The sequence below is a fragment of the Molothrus aeneus genome, chromosome 3 (assembly GCF_037042795.1).
Source record: "Molothrus aeneus isolate 106 chromosome 3, BPBGC_Maene_1.0, whole genome shotgun sequence".
Taxonomy (NCBI): Eukaryota; Metazoa; Chordata; class Aves; order Passeriformes; family Icteridae; genus Molothrus; species Molothrus aeneus.
Window position 1 is genome coordinate 104,735,856 of NC_089648.1, and position 23,399 is coordinate 104,759,254.

The window sequence follows — 23,399 nt, forward strand, 5'->3', positions numbered from 1 at the left end:
TTGCTCTTGTTTTTTGATTCTTGCAAACTGAAAATTCCTACATGGTGGCCTATCTTCTGTCAAAATGAAAAATTACCTTATATGAAAGTGTGCTGTCTGCTGGTTAGGACATCATTCTGAACACTGTGTATAATAGATTTTGTTTTTTGCTTTATAGGCACATGTTTTAGCAAGTTTGCTATTAAAAAAACCTAATAATCACATAATCAAAAGCAGGATATTTTCTTGAAGTTGTCTTTCCATGTAAGCTGCACATTTAGCTTTTACTAATTGTATTCTAACTTCTTTGAAATTTAAACCCTTTTCTGTTTCATCTTTAAATGCTGAGAGATCCAAGCATGAGTGTCTAATAATGCAGTATAAGAAGTATAATCTCTACCTGCTTGGATGTCTTTAGATCCTGGAAAACCTTTCTGCTTTCCAGGAATTTTGAAGTGATTTCTGGTTACTCTTGAACCATGGTCTCTTTGAATTTCTTCTGAAAATTCTGAAATGCGACTTTTCTAAGCTCTGCTTGAAGGATGGTGGTAAAATTTGACATTCTTTCCTGACTCTTGCTTACCTTATTAAGGGAAAACTGAAAAAAAATCCCTTCAAACCCATGAAACACAAAAACCCAAACCAAAACAAAAAATCCCCACGTGTTTCTACAGCTTATGCATATGGATGTATTAGTAAAATATACTACAATATTGTAGGAGTTAAGTTCAAAATAAATTTACTTTTTTAATGTTAAAGTAATGCTAAAATGTTAACAAATGTTATTTCTTTTAAGCGAGTCACTTTTCTTTTAAAAGCAAGTGAAAACCATTTCCTTCATTGTCTGTGTATGGTTTGGCTTCTCAAATGAGATTCCAGACACAAACTGACATTTAAGAAGACAAATTACATGCATCATAATGGAAAATAAAAATCCTGGCCTGGATGCAATATTATTAGCATTTTTCTATGTTCTTTATGATGAGGTTAGAGAACTGGTTGTATCAATGTTCTGATACATGTTATGACTCTTTCTAGAATGAAAATAAATGGGTTTTGATTTGTCTGTCTTTGGACTTATAAGTAGGGAAGTTAGAAGATGGTAACTGCCCAGTTAGTAGCCTATTAACAGATGTAAAAATTTCCTGAGGACCAGTTTAAGACTATTTCTCTAAAATTTAGGCATTTAAGTTTGCATATTATCTTCTTTAAAGAAGTTTTGGAGAAAAAAGTTTTCTTCATGAATGTTGAGAAACTTTTCATCTGGATATTGACTATCTCCAGAAAAAAACAAGGGAAAGAAATAAACATGTTGCTTTAAGGCAGCTCAAAACATTTTGTTACCCAAAGTAAGGAAAAACACGTTTTAGCAAAATCTCCTGAGGCCATTTTTGTAGTCAGACTTAATTTATTACTTTGTTTCCTTTTGTTACAGTGAATCATGAGAGGCTAATTATTATGTGAGTGTGATAATTACACTGATATTATCAAGTGTATTCTGTAATACATTGCTTAGCATGTGAGAGAAAGATAATGTACATCCCTTAAGGTGGGAAGAAATCTTATGGATAGTACATTCTAACATTGTAGATGAACGTGTTCAGGTATTATTATTTTATATGTCATCCTTACTTGTGCTCTATTGATATTCTGACTGAAAGGAGCATTATTTGTAGAGATGCTATCAAAAGCAGTATTTTATAAATATACTGCATATTTCAGACTAGTAATATTTTTAAGCTGTGTTTCATTTATTAATTTTCAAAGCATATTTGTGCTGATGAAAGGAAAGATTCTAATGCATGTTATTTGTCACATCTGACTTGAAGATGCTAGAATCCACCCAGTTACATTTAAAATAACTTTGAGGATACTTATCATTTGTATGCACTTAGCTTTTAAAACCTTTTTCATCAGTTTTATAAGGTAAGGAAAATTTTGTTCAAATGAGATCTACAGTTACTATTTCCTCATAATGTTCCTTATTATTTCCCTGCATTTAAGACGAACCAAACTCTTTCTCTTTTGATATTTGATTTTTACATTGACAATATAAACATGCTGACTGATTATTTAGCCCGTTCCATATTGTGCAATCAAAAAAGATACAGTTTTATTTATTATTATTTATTATTAAATCAATGGATAATTCAAATCCTTTTTAGGATTTCAGCATACCTAAAAGTTGGCAGTTTCATGACACTAAAATGTCAGTTGAAGTATAACTTAGATGCTGAAGCTAATAGTTCTATGCATTTTAAACAGCAAAATTTGCAGGATCCTGTGATCGTGGCTTCATACACTGATGCCATGAACAGAAATTATATCTCATTTCAAAACATATTGGATTCTCCAATAATTGTGCCTGTATTGCAATGTTGAGATGTTTTAGGATGAAATATTTATTTTAAAGAAAATTATCTTGTCCAATAATGTGCAGGAAATCAGTAGCAATGAAAGCCAACCCCTGAAATTCCTGATCCTGCTTCCTTCCTCCAAACCATGTGTGCACTCAGAATGGATAAAGGTTTCTGCTGAAGTGTGCTTTTTCCGCAGCGCTGTATCCACATAAAACCAGCTTCAAAGTCAAATAACCAGCATTTTCTTTGTCAAGTAATCCTTTTCAACTTTTTTCCTGTTGTGAGATTCAGAAAGCTTTCAATATAATTTTGAAAAGAAGTAATAAAAATGTGGTATTGTTCAGATTCACACAACTGTATTTGAAATCTATAATTCCATAAACTACATTGCTTTATGGAAAACGTTGTAAAGAAGAAAACTTTTCATTCATTTTTAACATCTTGTTTGAGAGTGATTCAATTTCTTAAATCCTGTTCCAGACAGAAGTAAGTGGCTAAGACGTAATTTTCTACTGTATTTGTAGGAAGCACAAAGTCTAAGCTGCCAACCTTTAAGGAGTTCTTTGAACCATCTCTGTAGCTTTCAAATCCATAACAGGACCTGAAAGAGGATTATCAGTACAGTGCACAGCACACTTGATTAGGACTAAAATGCCTTCAGCCAGCAGCCTCTATCAGTCCCTGTAGCTCAGCACCTACTGTGCCTCCTCCTCGCAGTGCTGTGCATGCCATGGCAGTGATATGGGGGTTTTGGGATGAGCCTCTTCAGTGCCTTCTGGCTGTAACTCTACTGGAGAAGTGTAGTCCATTCACACTTCCAAAAAGCCATCATCCCCATCTCTGCAAATGTCTATAGTGTAATACTTCCTCTGAACTCTCAATAATGTGCTTTTGACTTATTATCTTCTCCATGTGGTACCTCCTTGCACAGTCATTGGCTCCAATTACCAAATGGCCAATTTGAAATTGGAAAATGTCAGATAAAAGCATATATTTTAATAGTATAATACCTGACAGAATTGCTTTCATTCTGTCTTGACACACTTTTTAGAAAAGTTGTTTATCACGGATACTAGCCACTCCTTTCTCCCAAATTTTGCAGCTAATTGAGCAAAGTCTGTCTGAGAGATCATATTTTCTGAATATGAATTAATCAGTCAAAAAAAGGGATTGCTATTTGTCACATCAGGATTACATCTGGGCAGCATAATTTCCTTAGATTCAAAGTATTGACCTGAGGTGAAGGAAAAGAAAAACAAATCATTCCTAGAGAACTTAATATAAATTTAGTAGTAAAATTTAAATATATTTATATGTTTTCAAAGTAAAGTGGTGGGAATAAATGTTACTGGGATTTAAAATAATTTTTTCTCCAGACTCTCAGTCCCATTTTAATGGTACTTAAGAAAGAGGTTTTCATTGATATATTTAAAGAGCTATTGTATCATTAAAAAAAATAGTGTTCATGTCACATGTGACTGATGCTAGTTTTTATAAAGCATTAGTAAAGACCTTTATAGCTGTCAGTAAATTTGTGCAGATTGGTGTCTGTGGATAATATGGCTAAAATGTTAACAAATGTATAGCTATTAAAAGCTAGTATGTGTATGTGCAAGACCTCTATCCAGCTGGTTTGATATTAGAAAAAAAGAAACTTAATTTTATATCATCAAACAAGGAAATCACAGCTAAAATTAAAATTAAGATTAATGTTGCTGTTTTCATAATTTTGTTAATGTGAAAAATGTTATGTGTGAATGATTTTTGAATTTTTTTATCCAGGTTTCACATTTTAAAAACCATAGAAGTTTTAATTCTGTGTATATAGTTCGTACATTTACAATATCATTAGAACCAGTTATTTTGGGCTAAGTAATTTCAAGTAGTCTGTAAGCTTCATAATGACTGATTTGATAGACTATGATCTGAGGTAATGTGGCCTTCTGTTACATGTTTAAGGGTTTAATTTTTCAGAGGGCACAGACTGCAAAGTAGCCTGTAACTGTAATTAGATGGCATTAATTTCTCATGAAACAAACAGGTGATTGTGACTGTACCAGAAACAAAGGAGAAACTCTTTGATTTAATATTAGCCAGATTTGCTATTAGCTTGTAGGAAGTCCTACTTGGATACTTTTGAAGCTTGCTTGAATGAGGATTTTTTCAAGTAGGTAACAGAAGCTCAGGTTTCATGGTATGCTGCTATTACAGAAGTTCTCTACATTAGGAAATCTCTCCTTTTCTATATGTAAGAGAAGGAGAGATTTCCTAATAACTCGGTCTGGAACTTATAGTTATGTAGTGATTCATGCAATTTTGTTCTTTCTGCTGGGTTTTGTCAGGTGTTACATGGAGATGATAATACAAAACACACAAGAGGGTGATTTTCAAAGGGGACCCTGTTGTGGAATGGAAATGGAAAATTGAATCAGAGGGTTAGCCTATTATTTTTGAAATTAGGTACTTTAGAGTAGGAAACATTTTTTTGGGGGGATAATTTTTGCCAAGATGTGTAACAAGTTTACTTTTTCTTCCCCTCCAGATGTTGTGTTTAATAAAAGTATTTGAAAACTGGGGAAAACGGGATGACTTGTAAACAGTAATTGTCAATTCTACTACAGTTTTTTTGACAGAAAATGCAGTTTGAACAGTTTCATGATAATTTTTTTTGACTTATATAATTATGAACTATTTTAGATTTTCTTTTTCCTTGGAAAATATTAAGGACATCTGCACTTTATCCTTTTTAGTAAAATATTACTATCCTTTTTTTTTCAATGATTTGTGTTTCTTAAGAAATGTAATTGAATAACATAATGGAATAAGTAATACTTATTCCGGCAGTATTACATTGATGATTGATTTTTTCCTATTTGTTATGGTAAAAGAGCTTGGTCATAGAAAGGCTTTTTAATAGTGTCAATTGATGAAAAATCCTAATGGATTTCAGGTACATTAAAAGCAATTCTTTCATATCAACATTGATAGGAAAATTGAATTATCCCAGATGTCACTTCACAGATGCAGTATTTAAAGAATATTTTTTAATTGCTCTGGCTTATCTGGCTTGGATTGGCATGTCTGAAATATTCCTCAGGTGTTGATCACCCCAAAAAATCTAGTAAGCTTTATCTAAATGGTTACTGTGATAGTAAAAACTGGAAGTGCTCAGCTACACAGCTATCAGCTACTGTACACAACCTATAAAACTTCATGGGCTACAGATTGAGCTGTAGAAACGTGACCTCATATTCTCTGGTGTTACTATTATGGGGCAGAGACAAACTGCCTTATCATTAACTCTGTAAATGAAGAAGCTGTGTATGAGACCATTGGAGCAAGTTAAGAATAACATACACATTTCTTTTACTGCTTTTAAGTTTTTTCTTTCTGTTCTGGGGTAGTAGTGGAATTTCAGGCTATTCCTCTCAGATGCTCGTTGCATCTGAGAACTAATGTTTCTGCCTACCATGGGTCTATAAACTCTGTTAAAAAAAACCCCAAATCCTAACACCTGCATTTTTCAAGCTGCTAGACAGAGATAGGCATTGGTTTGGCTGCTTGTCCCCATACAAATGGCAAGATTTATGACTCTTCTGTCTGCTTATCTAAAGGCTTGCAGTGCATTCCTCAATTTGATTATTAATAAGGCTATCCTGAATACAAAGTAAAGCAGCAGTAAAGAAAAGCCTGCTTGGGAGGGAGCAACATGACACAGTATGCTATGACAGCTTCTGGATACCACTATCCCTTCATAATTGAGTATATCTGAACTGGAAAGGCAATTCTTTTATTTTCCTTTCCATTTTATAAAAAAAATGCAATGTAATTAATGGATTGTCTCCCAGTATTAAGCCAGTGGATTTGCATGACTTAGTATTTAAAAACAGCGTGTTTTAATTTTTTTACTATTTTTGCATACTCAGTAACAAATAGGAACACAATAGTAAGTTTAAAGTTACTGAATAAGTTTCTATTTCCTGTGCAGCAGTGGAAAAGCACCATTTAAAATTTTTCATTCTTGTCAATGCTTGAACTCATTTATGTGTCTTTGCTGAGCATCCTGGAAACATCTAATGCATAGACTTCCAATCCTTCCAAGTTTGGAGGGATTCTCCATCTGGAGGATGAGGATCCATTTTTTTAATATATTCTGATATTCAGAATTCAGACATGTGTCTGTCTGAGTTCCTGGTCTTAGCAGTTGAGTTCAATTTAAACTAAATAAATGTTCAATTAAACAACGGTGTGTGAGTATGTGCTGTATCAGCTCGGCCAGAGCCGTATTCACTTGTGAGGAACCTGGCATTTTCAGCCATTCTGCATATTAGTAGGACATGAAACACTTTTGAGAACCAGTTGATTTGAGTCTCTTAGTGTGAAAGTTATGATGAACCTGCCACCATCCGAAGTATTTTACCATATATTTTACTAAACTGAAATTAAAGGAACCTGGGAGATTTTTGACAACATAAAGCCTAGAAAATAGCTAGGAATCTTCAAATATATGGTCTACTTTCTATTTCTCTAGGGTTCTTATTTTTAATTTCAGTATCTACCTAGTGCAGAATGTGAAAATATTCAGGAGCTGAAAATAAGTTTTCCTTCCTCCTAGCAAAATATCCTAATCATAGAAAAATAGAAACAGGTTATTCTACTTCTCTTTTTCTTAGGACTGGAAATATACCCTGAAACAGACAGACCATATGATGCCAGGTTTGGGGTTTTTTTATCACAGGGATAGAGAATAAGTCAGTGAGTGAGGGAAGAAATCACTGAATGGTGTATGTGGACAGTTACACATCATGGACACTCACAGGACATGTCATCTTTATAAAATTGTCGTGCTATATGATGGACTGTCACTAACATTAGGAGTTACCTAGATAGGCAAGGTCAAAATAAAATTTCTCTTCCTTCCTTTTTTTTTTGTGCTGAGAGTAGTGGCTGAATCTTTGACAGAGAATTTCCAGTCTCAAAGATTTAGAAATCAGTATAATGAAAAATGCTGATTTTTAAAGAGGGAAGGTTGTACTGAGCTTCAGACACATGGAAATTAGAGAATAAATCTTCCAATGTAAAAACTTCAGGAGAACCAAGAAACTGTAATGTTTATTTATTTTAATTAATCCATTTAGCTTAGGATATAGTTAGGATTTCCTAATTGTTTGTGTGATACTGGTTTATTCAAATATAATTGAATAACTGCCCTCCAGATGCCTTAGGAAAGCCTATGAAATCTATTTTAACTTTCATTTTGTTCATGGAAATGTCTTTTGATTGTCTCTGAATATCTATACTTATAATTTAACTAATTTTTGGATTTCTGCAGCAATTTAAAAGTATTTTCCCCAAATCAAAATACTCTCCTCCTATATGTCACGATTTGAATTGCAATGCTTAGATTCTGTAAGTTTTAGCAGCACAAAAGCTTGTCTATTAGAATGTTTTCCTGAACAGAGCACTCCAGTAACTTCAAAAGCAGTAGGTTGCCTTTCATGTTCATATTTGATTATTGTGAAAATAAACATGGTCCTTTTTTGAGTTTTAATGTGTACTAGGCTTATATATTTACTGAACACTATCTAAGTTTCTTTGGCTTGAGCTCTGTCAGTTTTGTTAATATTGGTTACTGAAGATATTGAAATTTTTCTTATGAGTCTGCTTTCCCTTCATTGCCTCTTTTCTAGTTTGAAATGACTAAGGCTTAAATAATTATTAGTCACATCTTATCTCAGTGGCAAGGGCTTGTGCTTTTAAAGTAATATTATATGAGCATCTGCTCCTATGGCTCTTGCCAGAAATTAAAAGGCTGATCTGCAGGAAAAGGAGGTTAACACCTCAGTTTTGTAGTGAGAAATGTATTGCAAGAGGAAGAATATTTGCAAAGCCAAACAGCCTTTTATATTTAATACTATCAGTAAATAGTAAATACACATTTTTGCTTTACCAACAGTTTATGTGCTTGGTTACTCACAAGACTGTTTACAAGCTGACTGCAGTTTTTGAAGTTTAGTTTGATCCAGTCACTGGATATTCAGATTCTGAGAACTTCTTGTTGAGAAAGTAGCAGTGTTAAATAGAATTTTTTAGACAATACAAGTCCAAGTAACAACACTACTTTGGAAATGAATAAATACAAGCAAAGAGAGAGTGAATGAACAACATTCCTTTCAGAGGAACGATACCTGGCTTGTAATTAGTGATTCTGTGATGATGGCCATTGTCTGTCCATTAGAATTGACAGGTCTGTGTTAAATTGAGGGCTGAAGGGAGAATAAGGATATTGATCTTTTTTCTGAGGCATTCCGTGTCACCAGAGTAAGGACACATCTTCAAATTACTTTTATTGTCACAGTATGCTTGGTTTTTTCAGATCCAAGAATAAATTATGTTACGTCAAAGAATTTACATTCTATGGACAATGATATCTCATTAATGAGAAAAGCTGATGCACAGCATTTTCTCACAAACATATTTGCTTCATTTAAGATGAAGGTTGGCTCAAAAGTGTTCTAGAAATTGTTTATTATTTGAGGCATGGCCTACTCTTAGCATGCCTTGTTTGGGGATGTTTTCATTGCAGGATAGAGATTATGCAGGGTGCAGTTTCTTGGATTCCTGTATTTACTGAGAATGTAGTTAACTTCTACTTGCAGTTCAGGGCAAAAGAGCAAAATCTGGACTTTTTGCTCAACATATTTATCAGTTCAGGCAAATAGTCATGCTAAAATATCTCTCCATTTAAATTTCTGGAGACAATTTGAGGCATCCCAGTTCTATGCTCCTTTGTATATTGTATTTTTAGTGAGCTGCCAAGTTCGTTATTAATATATTGTAAGTAGAAAGCAGGAATCCATAAGTCTCCCTTCCACCTGCCACACACACATAGGTCGTGGAAGATCTGGAAGGGACAAATGTATTCATTTCAAATTTAATTATATAAAATAGTAACAATAGTGATAGTAGCTATGTAATAATTAAATATACTTCATCCCATTCCTATTTTGCTTCTAAATTGTGTGGTTAATATATAATGCTACGCTTTTTTTTAATTCACAATACTAAAATGAGTATTGAATGGAAAAAAGCAACAGGTTTTCCTTAAGGTAAGTTCCAATTGTTGCTGGTTTACTTATTGCTCGACTCAAAGCTCATCCAAATCATGAGTTGCACTATATCAGGTTTATGGAATTAAATACTTTGGGCTGATGAATCTTTTCCAAAAGGATTATTAAAGATGCTATTTTATGAGCTTTTTGCTTACTAGTGTTTTTTTTTTTCTTTTTTCTTTGTTCCTCTACCAGGAGGCATTTTTGAGTGTGTGGAATCTGGTCCAATGGGAGCAGAAGAATTAGCCTTCAGATTTGCTGTGAACACAATCAACAGAAACAGAACTCTTCTGCCAAACACCACATTAACATACGACACACAAAAGATAAATCTTTATGACAGTTTTGAAGCATCCAAAAAAGGTAACCTTTTGCATATTTAGTTTTTTTTAATGAAGGACTAAGGCTTGCTTAGTTTACTTACCTGAAAAAATGTCTATCTGATGAAGCCATATGCAATGAGACTGACATTATTGTCACTGGCATTAAAGAGCTGATTTATTGAAGGTTGTAATGGTAATTGCTTGACAATTACATTGCCACCTTTGCTCCCTATAACCCTATCTAAAAGCTATTCCCTTAAATATTTAAAATCTGAAATAAATTTTGCTGAACATTGTGACTAGGGTGTTTCTTATACCAGCTCCTTTGGCGTGAGAAATTTCACTGTCTTCAAAATTTATCCAGCAAAATGTCAAGTTCCCCAAATTCTACTGGAAATAGGATTCAGTTTTAAACATTCAATCACTTCAAGTACATTTTCACAAATGCCTTTATATAGTTAATCACAGACTTTGAAAGGGGAGTAGTAGTTGTAATTTTGTGTGTCTTATACCAGCATGGCATAAAAATAAGCCTAAATATTAAGTCTGTGCTTAAGATTATCACTATCAGATACATGACTCAGCCTGAGTTAAGCTCTTTTCTCCTAACTATAAATTATATGTTTACAGAAGAATTAAGAGTAAAAATTAAGTTTGAACATTTTCCATAAATTTTAAAATCTTTGATTCTCAAAAAAAGAAAAAATCCAAATTTTCAGATTGCTTTACTTTTAAGTCAGGGACAATAGGCACAAATTTCTGCATCATTATTATATCCTAGAAAGTGGAAACACCAAAAAGTTCAATAAGTATTTATGGAAGAAAGTACAAAGCCTCGTGTCAAAACTCCGTAAGACTGAATTTTGCACTGTATTACTTGCTCTTTAAAACCACTTTTCTTATAAATTGAAGAGCTAATTTCATGTGAATGCTATATGCAACAAAACAATAAGAAGGGTGAAAGAATTGGAGGTCAGCCTGCGTTTCTTATGGCAGGCTCCTAGCCTAAATCTGTCAAGTGATCTGGTCTCAACATGTCTCTCCCAAGCATTAAAGACAAAATTCTTTATACAATAAGGGATTTCTGGTGTTATGGTGGGCTAAGAAGAGTGAAAACACTTGATACAACATTAGATATTATACATAAGGGAAAGCTCCTGTGGCATGGTTAATGTACATGAAGGACATCTTAAAAGTGGAATTTAATGCTAATTATATATTCAGTTTAGAACTGAAGGGAAATTTTTAGTGCTTTTACTGTAACAGATTAACAGACAATCTTGCTAATCTGTTTATCTGTTTATTTGACAGATAAATAATTCAAATATAGATTCTTGTTAGGCATGAAAAGAGAGTATCCTTATTTGTACAGAAATACAGTTTGGTCATTGAAAGATTATTACAAAAAATTGTCATGAAAATTGGACATTTTTCATGTATGAAAAATTATAGGCTAAACATTTATGCCTGGTAAGATGGTTTCTTTGCAGAGTAGCATGTATGGTAAAAGAAAGAGGAAAAAATGCACTTTTAATAGAGTATCTTTGAGTTGTTATTCTAGTGTTTTGGGTGATGGATTAAAGTGGGTTTTGAGAGAGGCTACTCTATCCTTTCCATCTCAGCCAACAGTGAATAAAAGTGCTGAATCTTAATTCTGTTTCTTTCATTCTCCTTTCCTTCTCACCTTTCAAACTCAACTGCTTCCTGACTCCTGCACATGCTGACCTGTGAAATCTAATGAGACATTTTCTCCCTGTTCCTGGGGGAGGATGCAGACAGCACAGAAATTTCTCCTGAGATCTCTAATTCTTTAATTCTTTCCTGAGAAAATGCAACTACTTTTAGCCCTTACCTGGGTTTGCTAGCCTAAATATTATGTTGCTAATTCTTGTTAGACTATAATAGCTGAAATTAGAATGACAATGTGCTATTGATTAGACATATTGAATAGAATGCATATATTCCTTTTTCCCACTTGCATCTTGGATGAGAAAGCAACATTTTATTTGTAACTGCTCAGGCTATATCAAAATCTGTGTAATCTTCTAGTACTAATAGCTTTTTGCATCATCAATTCACAATACAGACAACTGCATTTGTGCTCACAGGTGTTTTAGTTCAGAATCAGAGGCTAAAGGTTAACACAAAATGGTTCATTTTATTATGATGGATACAAAGCAGAATTTTAACAATGAAGTTTAAGCATTTGACTCATTTTTGTGGTTCATTATCATGTCCATTAGTGAGTAGGCAGGCACTGCATCAAAAATAGCCTGTTTAGACCTCTTATTAACACATACTTTTGAAGTTGAATATAGATGAAATATTAATGGCTTTTTAAAGGTACAATATGAATAAGCAACCTGAAGTCAAGAAGATATTTCCAAGTTACTGTTTCAGTGAAGAATAATGTAAATGCAACAAAATATCCCTCAAAATTCTAGGAAAATTGGTATGCATCTGATAGAGCCAGTGCCATATTAAATCACGTGTGAAAGCATTGCATTATTCAAATCTCAGAAAGAGGAAAAAAAAAGTCCATTGAAAAGCCATCTGGTAGCTATTGCTGTTGTTAGTGATCCCATTTACTGACATTTGCATAAAGCTTGTTGATTACTCTTAGGAAGGGCAATATTAGCATAAATGTTTTTTTATTGAGCTAGTCATTTAGGCAACACACCGAATAGCAATGAAGATCCTGTGTGTCTGACAAGTTTATTTAAACCACCGGTGCTCTGCAGCAATAAAAAGGTGTGCCAGTATAGTTTCTGGAATGCACTTGAAAGACTTAGCCATATTTTCATCAAGTTGAAAAGAATGTGCACAACAATTAATTTTGAATTGATGAGAAAAGCAATGCAGCAAGATGTGTTTCTACTGCTTGTTTCCTCAGCTGTCAGGAACACTGATGGTGGAGTAACAGAATTAATCAAACCCCATATAAATACTCGTGTCTAGTTTGGTTTTCATTACTTCTCTCTACCAAATGAGTTGTTTTCCCAGAAGGGAGAGTCTGCTTTTCAGAGCTGTGTACTTGTAAAAGTTATGCCTATGGTAGTGAACGAGATAGGAGCAGGGCCTTGGCTGAAACTCTGGTCTTCGGTATTGATTATTTTTTCCTGCCTTCTTTTGGCATGTTCTAACAAATATTCAACAAGATGATACTGGGGTATACTGTGGGAGATTATACAGACCAGAGACTGCTAATAACAGTACAGGTAGGGCCACCCTGTATCAGAAAACAGGAAGCTGAGCCACTTGAATACAGCAGTATTATGTCAGTGACTCTCAGGGCCAGTTTTCTATACAAGTATAGCAAAACTGAGCATTTCCTGTTTTTAAGAAGGGGCACTTAATTTTTTTTAACTAACAGACAGCAATTTAATTTTAGGGAAAAGGCTGGTCCTTTAATTGTACTAACCAACATACCTATTTCAGATACAGAAATTCAAATGTCCATTTTAATGAAATTAAAATGTGCCTGATAATTAACTTTGGGGTACTTCACATGTAAAATTTCTGAGTAATTAGGACTTCAGTAGAAGTAGTGGTGACTGATTGAGGAGGAAGTTATCACTTAAACAACCCAAATTAGGATACTGTCCTATTTGACCCTTTTCTAAATGTAAGATGCAGCTAAGCACAAGCCTATTTTATTCATCAGTACTTTTAAAAAGACACATGATTACTGGCCTTTATAGCTTCCACTGACATAGGAATGTTTATTAAACATAGCTGAGCACTGTTTAGATGTTAAGAGTCAATATTCATCAGTTTATAATGAAAGCTTGGAAGCATATTCTGAAGTTGAAATGCGTAAATGAAAGTGCTACACAAGAAGGAAGATCTGTCAGTAAGACAGTCATATTTCATGGAGTGCCTTTTGTTTAATATGAATTGTGCAATACCTTTTGGCACACTGCCTTTTTTCCTCTCATCATTGACAGACTTCTGTCTCCTCTTCAGCCTGTGATCAGCTGTCCCTTGGGGTGGCAGCCATCTTCGGACCATCCCACAGCTCCTCAGCCAACGCCGTGCAGTCCATCTGCAACGCCTTGGGAGTTCCACACATCCAGACCCGCTGGAAACATCAGGTGTCAGACAACAAGGACTCCTTCTATGTCAGCCTCTATCCGGATTTCTCTTCACTCAGCCGTGCCATCCTTGACCTTGTGCAGTTCTTCAAGTGGAAAACAGTTACTGTTGTTTACGATGACAGCACTGGTAAGGCCAAAGCATCAGGCTGTGTGCACATCTATTCACATACACAAAGAGAGGGAGGAAGGGTGCCACTACTCATATTTCATAAATTAAGAAATCTTTAATAGTTTGCAAGAATTTTACGGGTAAGGCAGTGTACAACAAATAATGTGGACTTATTAGCATAAGTATTCTCATAAGTATGCTTCAGTTGCTGAATTATGTGTGTTTGAGCTCACAGCTGTCAATAAATTGGTCACACTCTGTCTGTGTTTTCTGCAGTGTCTTAACAGTTGCTAACAGCTATGTCTTTTGATTTTACTTAAAATTTAAACTTGGAAGAAAAATATGGTAACTTGAAAAATACACTAGTGTGCTCAGTGAAATAGAAAGCTTAAATTCTGGTGCTGCTTCTGGTGTTGGTTGAGTTTGAAAACAGATGCCATATTTGTTTGGAATTTTAGTATCTGTTTCTTCAGATAGAAGTGAAGAAGGAGCCCTGGTTTCAGCTCCTGGCAGTTGGACCAAAAGGAAGTTTGGAGGCTTGTTTTACAGATGAATTAGAGGAGTTAAAATTAATTCCTGAATTTTCCAGCAGAAATATACTAGGTTATTACCTTTCCCTTAATCATCTTAAAATTTTTTTTTGCCTTTCAATTTCACCTTGACAGTGGTGCCTTTGAAAAATGCTGTAAAACTTACATTTCATTTGAGGTCTAGTGGTGGTTAGAAATAAGACTTTGGTTAAGAGGAAAATATTACTGTAATGGGAGATAGAAGGAAGGTGCTTGGCCAAAGAAGACGTATTAAATCTTATGGGAAATGCTGGTAACTTCTTCCATGCTGGCTGATCCATCATTGTCATGAAAAGAGCATAGGGAGTCTCAAATTCTTCTTGTGGTTCATTGAACTGGAAGGCTGTTGATGTGCTCATTACATGATGCTACTCTCTATCCAAATCTGAAATAAAAAAAATTAGGATCAGGAAACAAAGTGAGGCTCCCTCTAGGGAAGACTAACTGTGCTAGATAAACAGCAGGTACTACACCAGGACATAAGACCTACTTGCATTCAAGCTCAGATAAGATGGATGTGTAGCTACCAAAAGATGAGGAGGGAGCAGAGAAAATGGTGCATAAAAGTGTTTATAACTGATATTTTCCTTTACGTAAAAGAAAAAAAAATCGTTAAGGCAGGGACATTTAGAGGCTGCTTCATTACAAGTTTGTGGGCTGGTCTTACCAAAGGTTTCAGGTAATCAAACTTTTGATTTAAGCTTTAAAATCAAACTGTAGCTTTATAGACCTAAGGCAAGCAATATGTAGCTTGTTTGGTTTTTTTTTTCTCTCTTTTTTTTTCTAAATTTTTATCTATTATTTTTCTGAAATAGGAAAGGAAGCTAAATCCTCAAATTTTAACCAAATTATGAAAGAAATAAGTGAGTTGTGATGATTAAGGTTTGTGTAAATTGGAGATATTTCACATTGATTAAAATCCTTTGGAGCCTAGCTCTTTATTCAAGAACAGGTTATCTCTTAAAAAAGTCAATTCCATTAGAAAATTCATATGTTTTAATACTTTGAAACTGCTTTGCTCAATAATGTCCAGTAATTCTCTACTGTCCAAGAAAAGGTAAACCAAAAGAATACTTTGTGTTTAATGATCTCTTCATATCCAGAGATATATTGTTGGCAGCCTTGATAGGCCTGATCTCAATAAATCATGTTTTGAAGCCAGGACATAAATAGAAATGGGAAAGAAAATTAAAAAGAAGGTTTTCTTGTATATATTTTGATCTACTTGTTCTACTTGGTATTACTGTTAATATTTGAGAGAGACAAAACCCCAAACATAACCTCTTTTAGAAAAATTTAAAATAAAATTCACAATGAATTATTAGATTGAGTTATTTAATCTATTTGAAAAGGATAAGGACTTGTTCCAGGATATAATCTCTTTAAAATGATATTTCTTTCTGGAGTGGCCAGGCTCTTTATATTGTAAGAGTGGTTGCTCCCGTAATCTCATCTACAATATTTTTTGTTTTTCTCTTGAAATCTCTTTCTGTCTGAAGAGGCAGAAAAAAAAACCCCAGTCTGTTTTAAAAAGGTTATCCTCTGTCTTTTTTTGTGGTGTTTTCTGTAAAGTGAACTTAAATTCTACTTTTTAAGGACTGTCAACTTCTCTTTGTTAGTAACATCTCCTATGGATAATTCCAGGACTTTAAAAGCAAATGACACTGCTGGGAAGTGCACAGCATCACTTGCCTTTGGAGTACATACAGGAACAACTCTTAGCTATGGGAAACTATTAGTCTTAAAGAAGCAGATTTTATATATCTGTTGGAGTTTAAGTGCAAACTGGTGGTTTTTGAGGCAGGGGGAGAGGAACCTTTTGAAAGGAAGTAGTCACTTGATCTTGGGAAGTGGCTCTCTCCTGTCATAGGATAAGACAAATATTCAGTTATGAGTCTGGGACTAGAGTTTAAAATGATGCTTCAACTAAGATTTAGAAATTTTGTTGTATGACTTGTGCCATTTTAAGACCTAATTACAAATCATTAAAATGAAGGCAATGAATACAAAATATTTATCACTGTTTATGTCTGTTTTGTCCATTTGATCAGTGATTCCTTAATGAAAGATGGATACAATTCTTAATTTCTTTTTTCTTTGTTTCTCTTTTAATCACCTACATTTTGCACTCTTTTATTGGATGGTTGTTGAGGATGATGGTATATGCCTTTTTTAATGATGATTTTAGAGCTATGGATTTCCTTTATCTGAATGGACAATTCCCCAAAGGCTATGCTGGTCAAGACAATAATTTGTTGGTATAGCAGCTACAGTAATAATTTAATTGCTAAAACTAATATTTTTTGGAGATTCATATTTGCTTTATGTATTTTTAGTAATATTGTAAACATGGATACAAAAGCAGCTGATACTTTTATTATAGAGAGGAAAAAAGGTATAAAGCATGCATAAACTAGGTCTGGATACTTCTCCAAGAAATTATCAATTTCCCACATGTCCTGCAAGATGGCAGGTTGACTCTGAGGAAAAGCATGATTTCATGTGATAAATACATTCTAAAAATATGTTTATCTCCTTAAATATTAGGGCTCAGTTTATTGAATTTTCTAAGGAATTGCTCACGTTTAGTAATAATAAAGGAGAGATCACCTGCTTCAGAGCTAAAAAAAAAATTGTGTCCATGTTCTTCATCTCAGAGTGGGATATATCTTCTAGGGTAAAAACAAATGGTAAAAGCTGTGTGGTTATTTGACACTTTACAGCCCATAAAAGGCCATGTTAACTCTAGTGTCACTCCCAGAGGTATGCTAGAGACCAATACTCCAAGCGCACAGTCCAACTGCCCCTGGACAGTGGGGACATTGTGTCCAGCTCTATTCAATCCCCCAAGTTTCTACCCTGTATGAAGGAAAGCCATTTATGTGACTGATCCATGTAAGTGTAGAAGTCCTCCATACTATTTTTGTGTCTTTCAATCCACAGAGTAGATGCCTTCAAAACATTAAGGTGAGGTATCCCTGCCTCTGAGGACAGGATTGTAACTAGATGATGTTTAAGGTTCCTTCTAACCCAAACTATTTTATGATTCTGTGAGATGTATGAAATAGATATTTGTATTTGGTCTGGATCTAATTTGATTTGAGATTGGGTAGTATGAAGGTGGTAAAGGGGAAGTCAGTGCTTAGAGCCCAGTTTGAAATAAGAGAGAAAATTTGGAATCCCAGTCTCCCTTTGTAATAATGGAGATTACTGCTAAGAACAGACATTAGTTTGTTGTCTCCCTCTTTAAAGCATTCTCCCTATATTCTCAAAGAAGGAATAGCTGTGCATCTTATTCCTAATTTGAGACAAAGGCATAAGTTGTTTTTAATACACTGTGGGTAGCACATGGACGCTGGCCGTGCTTTATGATGCAGAAGTGGCTAAGTCAGAGAAGATGAATGTCTGCAGTCCAGCTATTGCTCCTCATATCAGACTCACAGTGCTGGTTTGTTCTGTGCTGATCAGACCTTCCTCGTGTTCACGAGTGTGTAATGAGGAATGCAAGATAGCTTGCCACAGGAGAAAATAGAGATTGTGCCATGCTGAAATAGGTACAGGGAAGTTTCTAGAGGGATATGATCAATAACAGCGGAGTGAGCAAAGATCAGGTTGGGTACAGTGTAATAAGGAAGACTCAAGACTGTACAAATAAGATGAAGTAGATGAATATACTAGAGAGGTTAATTCTACCTTGACTCGGTAAAAAGAGATGCAGTTTTTACTGGGGGGATATGGTAATAGAAATAAAAATGAACATAGAATGGACAAAGGTTTTAATATTATAATAAAGCCTCTGCCCTGGTAGAATTGTATGGCGTAGGTATTGTTGCACTAAGTAGATGAGGTTTTTTCTTTCAGGAAATTAGAAATGTGTGAGTCCTTTTTTTGTGGATCTCTGGTTTAAGAGTCCTGCACTGACTTTCATTATTTTAATTTTTTTCTTTCGCATTAAATAATAGCTACTTTCTGCTTCCTTCTTTGATTTAATTTCCTTTTTTTTCTATCAAGACTTTTTTTAATATAGCCCATATTTGTACAGGCAAAAAAATTGTAGTAAGGCTCTAAAACATTTTTCTTGCTAAAAAAGATAAATATTGCTTCTTTTGGTCATTTTAAATGGAAAAGCATATTTCTTTTAACTAGGATTTCGTGTTAAAAAACAAATGCGGAAACAGACAAAACTCCAGCAAAAATCCACCCCCCCCCCCAAAAAAAAAAGAAAAAAAATCAACAAAATAAAAAAAACCCCAAAAATAAACAACAAAACAACAAAAACCCAAAACCCAAATCTAAAAAACCTCCTAGCAGAATGTAATGAGGGGCCGGTTAGTTTTTTTTCTCCCTTAAAGTAATTTATAGTCTCTTTGCTAATTAAATTCCACTAAACTGTCCCTGGACACTAATTAAGTCCTTTCAGATTTACAGATTTGCTACAGTCAATTGTTTTTAAGAAAGAAAAGTGGAAAAATGACAATATGTTTGTCATCTGCATGTCCTAATGGATTTAATTGGTCTCAAAACAATAACTTAATTTTGAGTATGTATTCTAATCTCTGTGCTGAAGAAAACAGACTAGGCAAACTGTAAATAAGTTTTTTAATTACAGACAATTAAAAAAAAGAGAAAAAAATGCATGAATAATTAGATGATGAGCTCTTAAATTATAGAAGCACTTGTAGAGATATCAATATATTGATACTTTTATATATCAACAGAAGAAGTTGATATAAACAGCATTCTGGATATTTTTTCTTAATTAACTTTTGTTTTGGTCTTGAGTGAATGAGTATAAACACCAAAAATCTGTTACATCCATTAACAGAAGCCAAACTAAATGCTGAAAAATTATTTCAGAAATAAAAATGTTTTGTGTTGGTCTTTAGCAGTGAATCCTGTGCTTTAACTGAAATGAAGTTTAAAGATGTCATTTTGTTGCTACATTTACTCTAGTATGCAGGTGGCATTGATTTGTAATAAAATGACAATTTTTTTCTTGGGACTGGTATTAAAATTCCTATTATCTAATTACTGCTGTATTTGGTGTTATTTTGGCCTCATCTTGATTTTGTGTGCAGTTATGGCTCTCAGAATCAAAATATTATTAAGGTACTTGAATGTGTCTTGAGTAGGGCCAACGAGGCTGGTGAAAGGGCTGGAAGGCTTGATGTCCTATGAGGACTGTGGGATATCAATATATATCAACAGAACAAGTTGATAACTAGGAACATTTAGGTTAGAACAAAATAACAGGTGTCCTTGAAAGGCTTGGGAAAATCCACCTAATGAGTTTGGTGGTTTGTTGCTGTTTTTTGTGGGTGGTGGTTTTTTTAAATTTTGTTTTGCTTTGGTTTTTTGTTTTCTTTTTTTTTGTTTTGTTTTGGTTTTGTTTGTTTGTATGTTTTTTATTATCATTAATTTTTATTCTTTAATTTTTTCAACATCAATGTTTTCATACTGATCTTAGAACAGAAAAAGAAAAGACAGATAAGGGTAATCTTCAAAAGTCTCTATCAGGACTATTTACTACCACTGGTGCTAATGTCTCTATCAAATGTGCAGAAACATTAAATTATAAATGAATATTAAGTTATTCCACTGCCATTGATACTGATTTCTCAAATTGGATTTATGTTTATTTTATGTATAGATGAAAACTGTATCTAATTGCATCCGTGTGTACTTTTGTATATTTATAATGTTTTGACTTGTGCAGTTTTAGCTAGCATTTATTCTGGTTCTATGAAGCAGATGCAGAATTTAGAGTACTGGCTGCTTATGAATGGCTAGGTGGGTATTTTATTCTGCAAATGAATAAATTTTTGTATAAATAATATCAAAGATAGCAATTGGGGTGCATAGCTTAGCACAGAATGCTAAATGGAACTAATTAATTCCTAATTTGTGCATTATCAATTAACAGTTATTCTGTGTTGCTTTAGTGGAATGAATGAAATGAGTACCTAAAGTAGGGTATGTGAACAAAGTAGACTTGAAGCTTCCCATGCATATAAACTGGAATGGCATGTAGTTCTGTTCCACATCTTTTCAATCACCAGTTCAGAGAGGTTACAGCATTTCTAGCACTTTTTTGAACATTTTTATTGAGGAAAAAAGACTTTTAAGCCTTCTTTAATAAATTCAAATTTGGTAAAATTAAAATAATTAATAACACGAATAATTTGGACAATGAGGGAATATTATCCTGAATGATTATATATTCCATAAAGTCTTTTAAATACAGAATGTTTCAAGTGCTGTGCACAGTAGTTTCACGGGAAGTTTCAATTAGTAGTTTTGTGCTAAACCTGATTGTGGTATTTGGATGTAGCTGGTTAGTGTATTCCTTTACTAAGACAGTTATTGCACATTTATTCTGTAAAGTCCAGAAATATTTTTTCTAGTGTTATATCAATATATCAGTACTATGGAGGATGTTGTGAAGTTAAAATTTCCCTTTCAAGCACTTTTAGTCCTTATGCAGATGTTCACGATTACTTTAGCTAGTTGTCAGAAGAAAAAGTGTTCAATTCTGTTATTCTTTTATGGCAAACTGGCCTGTAATTGTTCTTTGAGAATAATTCTGTACAGATTTCAATTAATTTTTTTAAAAGCAAAGTAAATGTTAACAAGTTAACAAAATGCATGATTCTAGCCCATCTTTCAGGAAAACATGTTGCTACAGCTCTCACCCATATTTTGACCAATAATTGAATTTGAACTTACTTCAATAAGACTCAGTGTCACAAAAACAAATCTATGGATTTAAAATAAATAAGTTTCAAAAGTACATAATATGTTTTATAGTATTTTTCGATAAGCCATAGGAATAGAGGTGGAGGTAATATTTCCATAAGTTATAATAATTAACATATTTCAAATAGTGCTTTAATTGTTTTGCTAATGTGGGTTTGAAGAAACTTAAGAATTTAAACCTTACAGAAAACTGCCTAGGGAACTTCTTATCAAAATATTGTTTCATGAAGACTGGAAATTTTTTTATATGTCTAAATACAGACATATATGATAGGAAAACTAAGTGAAAAATGAAGAGGAAAACTGAGACAAGATCAGTTTCACATTCTTGTATGGGGCATACCTTTAAGATTTATCCAAACTGCAGTACAGTTTTACTCTTATTTCATATTACATACTGTAGTAATTGTAAAGTAAAAGGATTCCATATTTTATCCTCTGGCTGGGAGAACACTGTGAAATATACTTGTGATGTCAGTCCCTTCATGAATTGCTGTGTCACTCTCAGTTCAAATATTACTGTCTTGATTCATTTCAGCTTCAATTAGAGAGTTTTTTTCTCTCTTGCACTCTTACGAGTTCCTTTCTTTTAAAGCAAAAATGAAACTGCTTTTGTTTCCAAGAGTAAATGTGCTAAGCTGGTGTAAATTCTGTCTGAGGATGTTCATTTATGTGTCTTTTCAAGTTAAGACCATTTTAGAATTGCTAACTTGTTGTATTGCTTCTTTTGTCATTGATTCTGACATCTTTGACAAAATCTTTTATCTTTTGACAGTAGTATAGCTCTTTTTTTTTCACTCTTCACCCTCATTAAATTACACTGCTCATACATCATCCACTTGAGAGATCATATTTCATACAATTATGATAATTAATTTGAAATGCCCAGGACTGTTAATTCTTATTGCTGTCACCATCATAATACTGAATTAATGATAAAACTTTATGAAAATGTTCAAAAAAACGTATTTAGAAAACAGAATAGCAACAACATTTCAAATCAGTCATATCATAACAAAGCATTTGACATAATAGAGCATAAATGTCAAATGTAGCTGGAGACTAGAAAAAGATGGCAAATCTAATATATTGATAAGGCATAATGTTGTCTTAATTTTCAGCATTTCCTTCAATTATGATATTTTTTCTTATATTTTCACACATTATATGCAAAGGTGAGGAAGGGATGGACAGGACTCAGTTTTTTATTTATTTTTTTCTAGTTGCCGTATGCTGCATCTGATAAGTACTCAGGTGGCAAAAGAAAAAGTTTTATGGTGATCTTCAAGATCAAAACTGTTCCATGAACTGAAGGTCTTTTCTGAACTTTAGTGGCACGTCAGTTCTCTCTTGTGGAACTATATGAGATGGGGTAGAGGGCTTTTTTCACTGCAGTACTGCAAAGCCTTTATTAGAAAAGAATTGTTACTGGAAATAAGCTGAATTGGGATTGGCTATTTGCAACTATAAAAGATGTTTGCACCCATGCTCTGATGTGCTTGCTTAGCATATTTAAGGAAAACAATAAAGCTGATTATTGCCTTGCTCTTCAGTTACAGCTGGTTATGCTGAAACAGCAGTACAATGGATTTAACATTCTGATGCTTAGACCCGAGATGCAGAAAAATTAAGTGATATGCACAGTATCAGAATAGAAATCTTGACTGTCTATGGAGTTAAACCTAGATCCATGGTTTTCTTGCAGTGATTTTTTTTAACCCTAAAACTAGTCTGTTCTATAGATGCTATTTTAGTAATTGCAACTTCAGTATTAGTCATGAATATAATTTTAAACACTTCTCCTTTCCTGTACTAAGTAACTGTTTAAAAATTATTATTTTTTTTAGTCTAAAAGAAAGGGGGATTGGGATTTTAGTTTGGGTTGGTTTTTATTTTTTTCTGGCCTAGTCTAGACACTTATAAATTTTTTCATAATAATGAGATTTGTATTTCAAATGCATATACATACCTGCACAGACATGTGTAATTAAAAATACAGTTCTGCCTTTTTTTTGTTTTTTGCTTGTTTTAGAAAGGAGAATTTTTCTCAGATACTGAGAATTGGAACAGGCTGTCCAGAGAGATGGTGGGGTC

The 23,399-nt window shown here is 33.7% G+C and overlaps 1 protein-coding gene across 7 annotated transcripts in view; it reads left to right on the forward strand.

The window, feature by feature from the left end:
• The window catches only part of GRIK2 (glutamate ionotropic receptor kainate type subunit 2), a 387,751-nt gene that overhangs the window by 137,666 nt on the left and 226,686 nt on the right, over positions 1–23,399 (forward strand). For all 7 annotated transcript variants that reach the window (XM_066547537.1, XM_066547535.1, XM_066547533.1 and 4 more), the window contains 2 exons: positions 9,647–9,814; positions 13,741–13,998. In XM_066547537.1, the coding sequence (XP_066403634.1) occupies positions 9,679–9,814; positions 13,741–13,998 (394 nt within the window). In that variant the 5' untranslated portion in view covers positions 9,647–9,678. The remainder of the gene's footprint in view (positions 1–9,646; positions 9,815–13,740; positions 13,999–23,399) is intronic.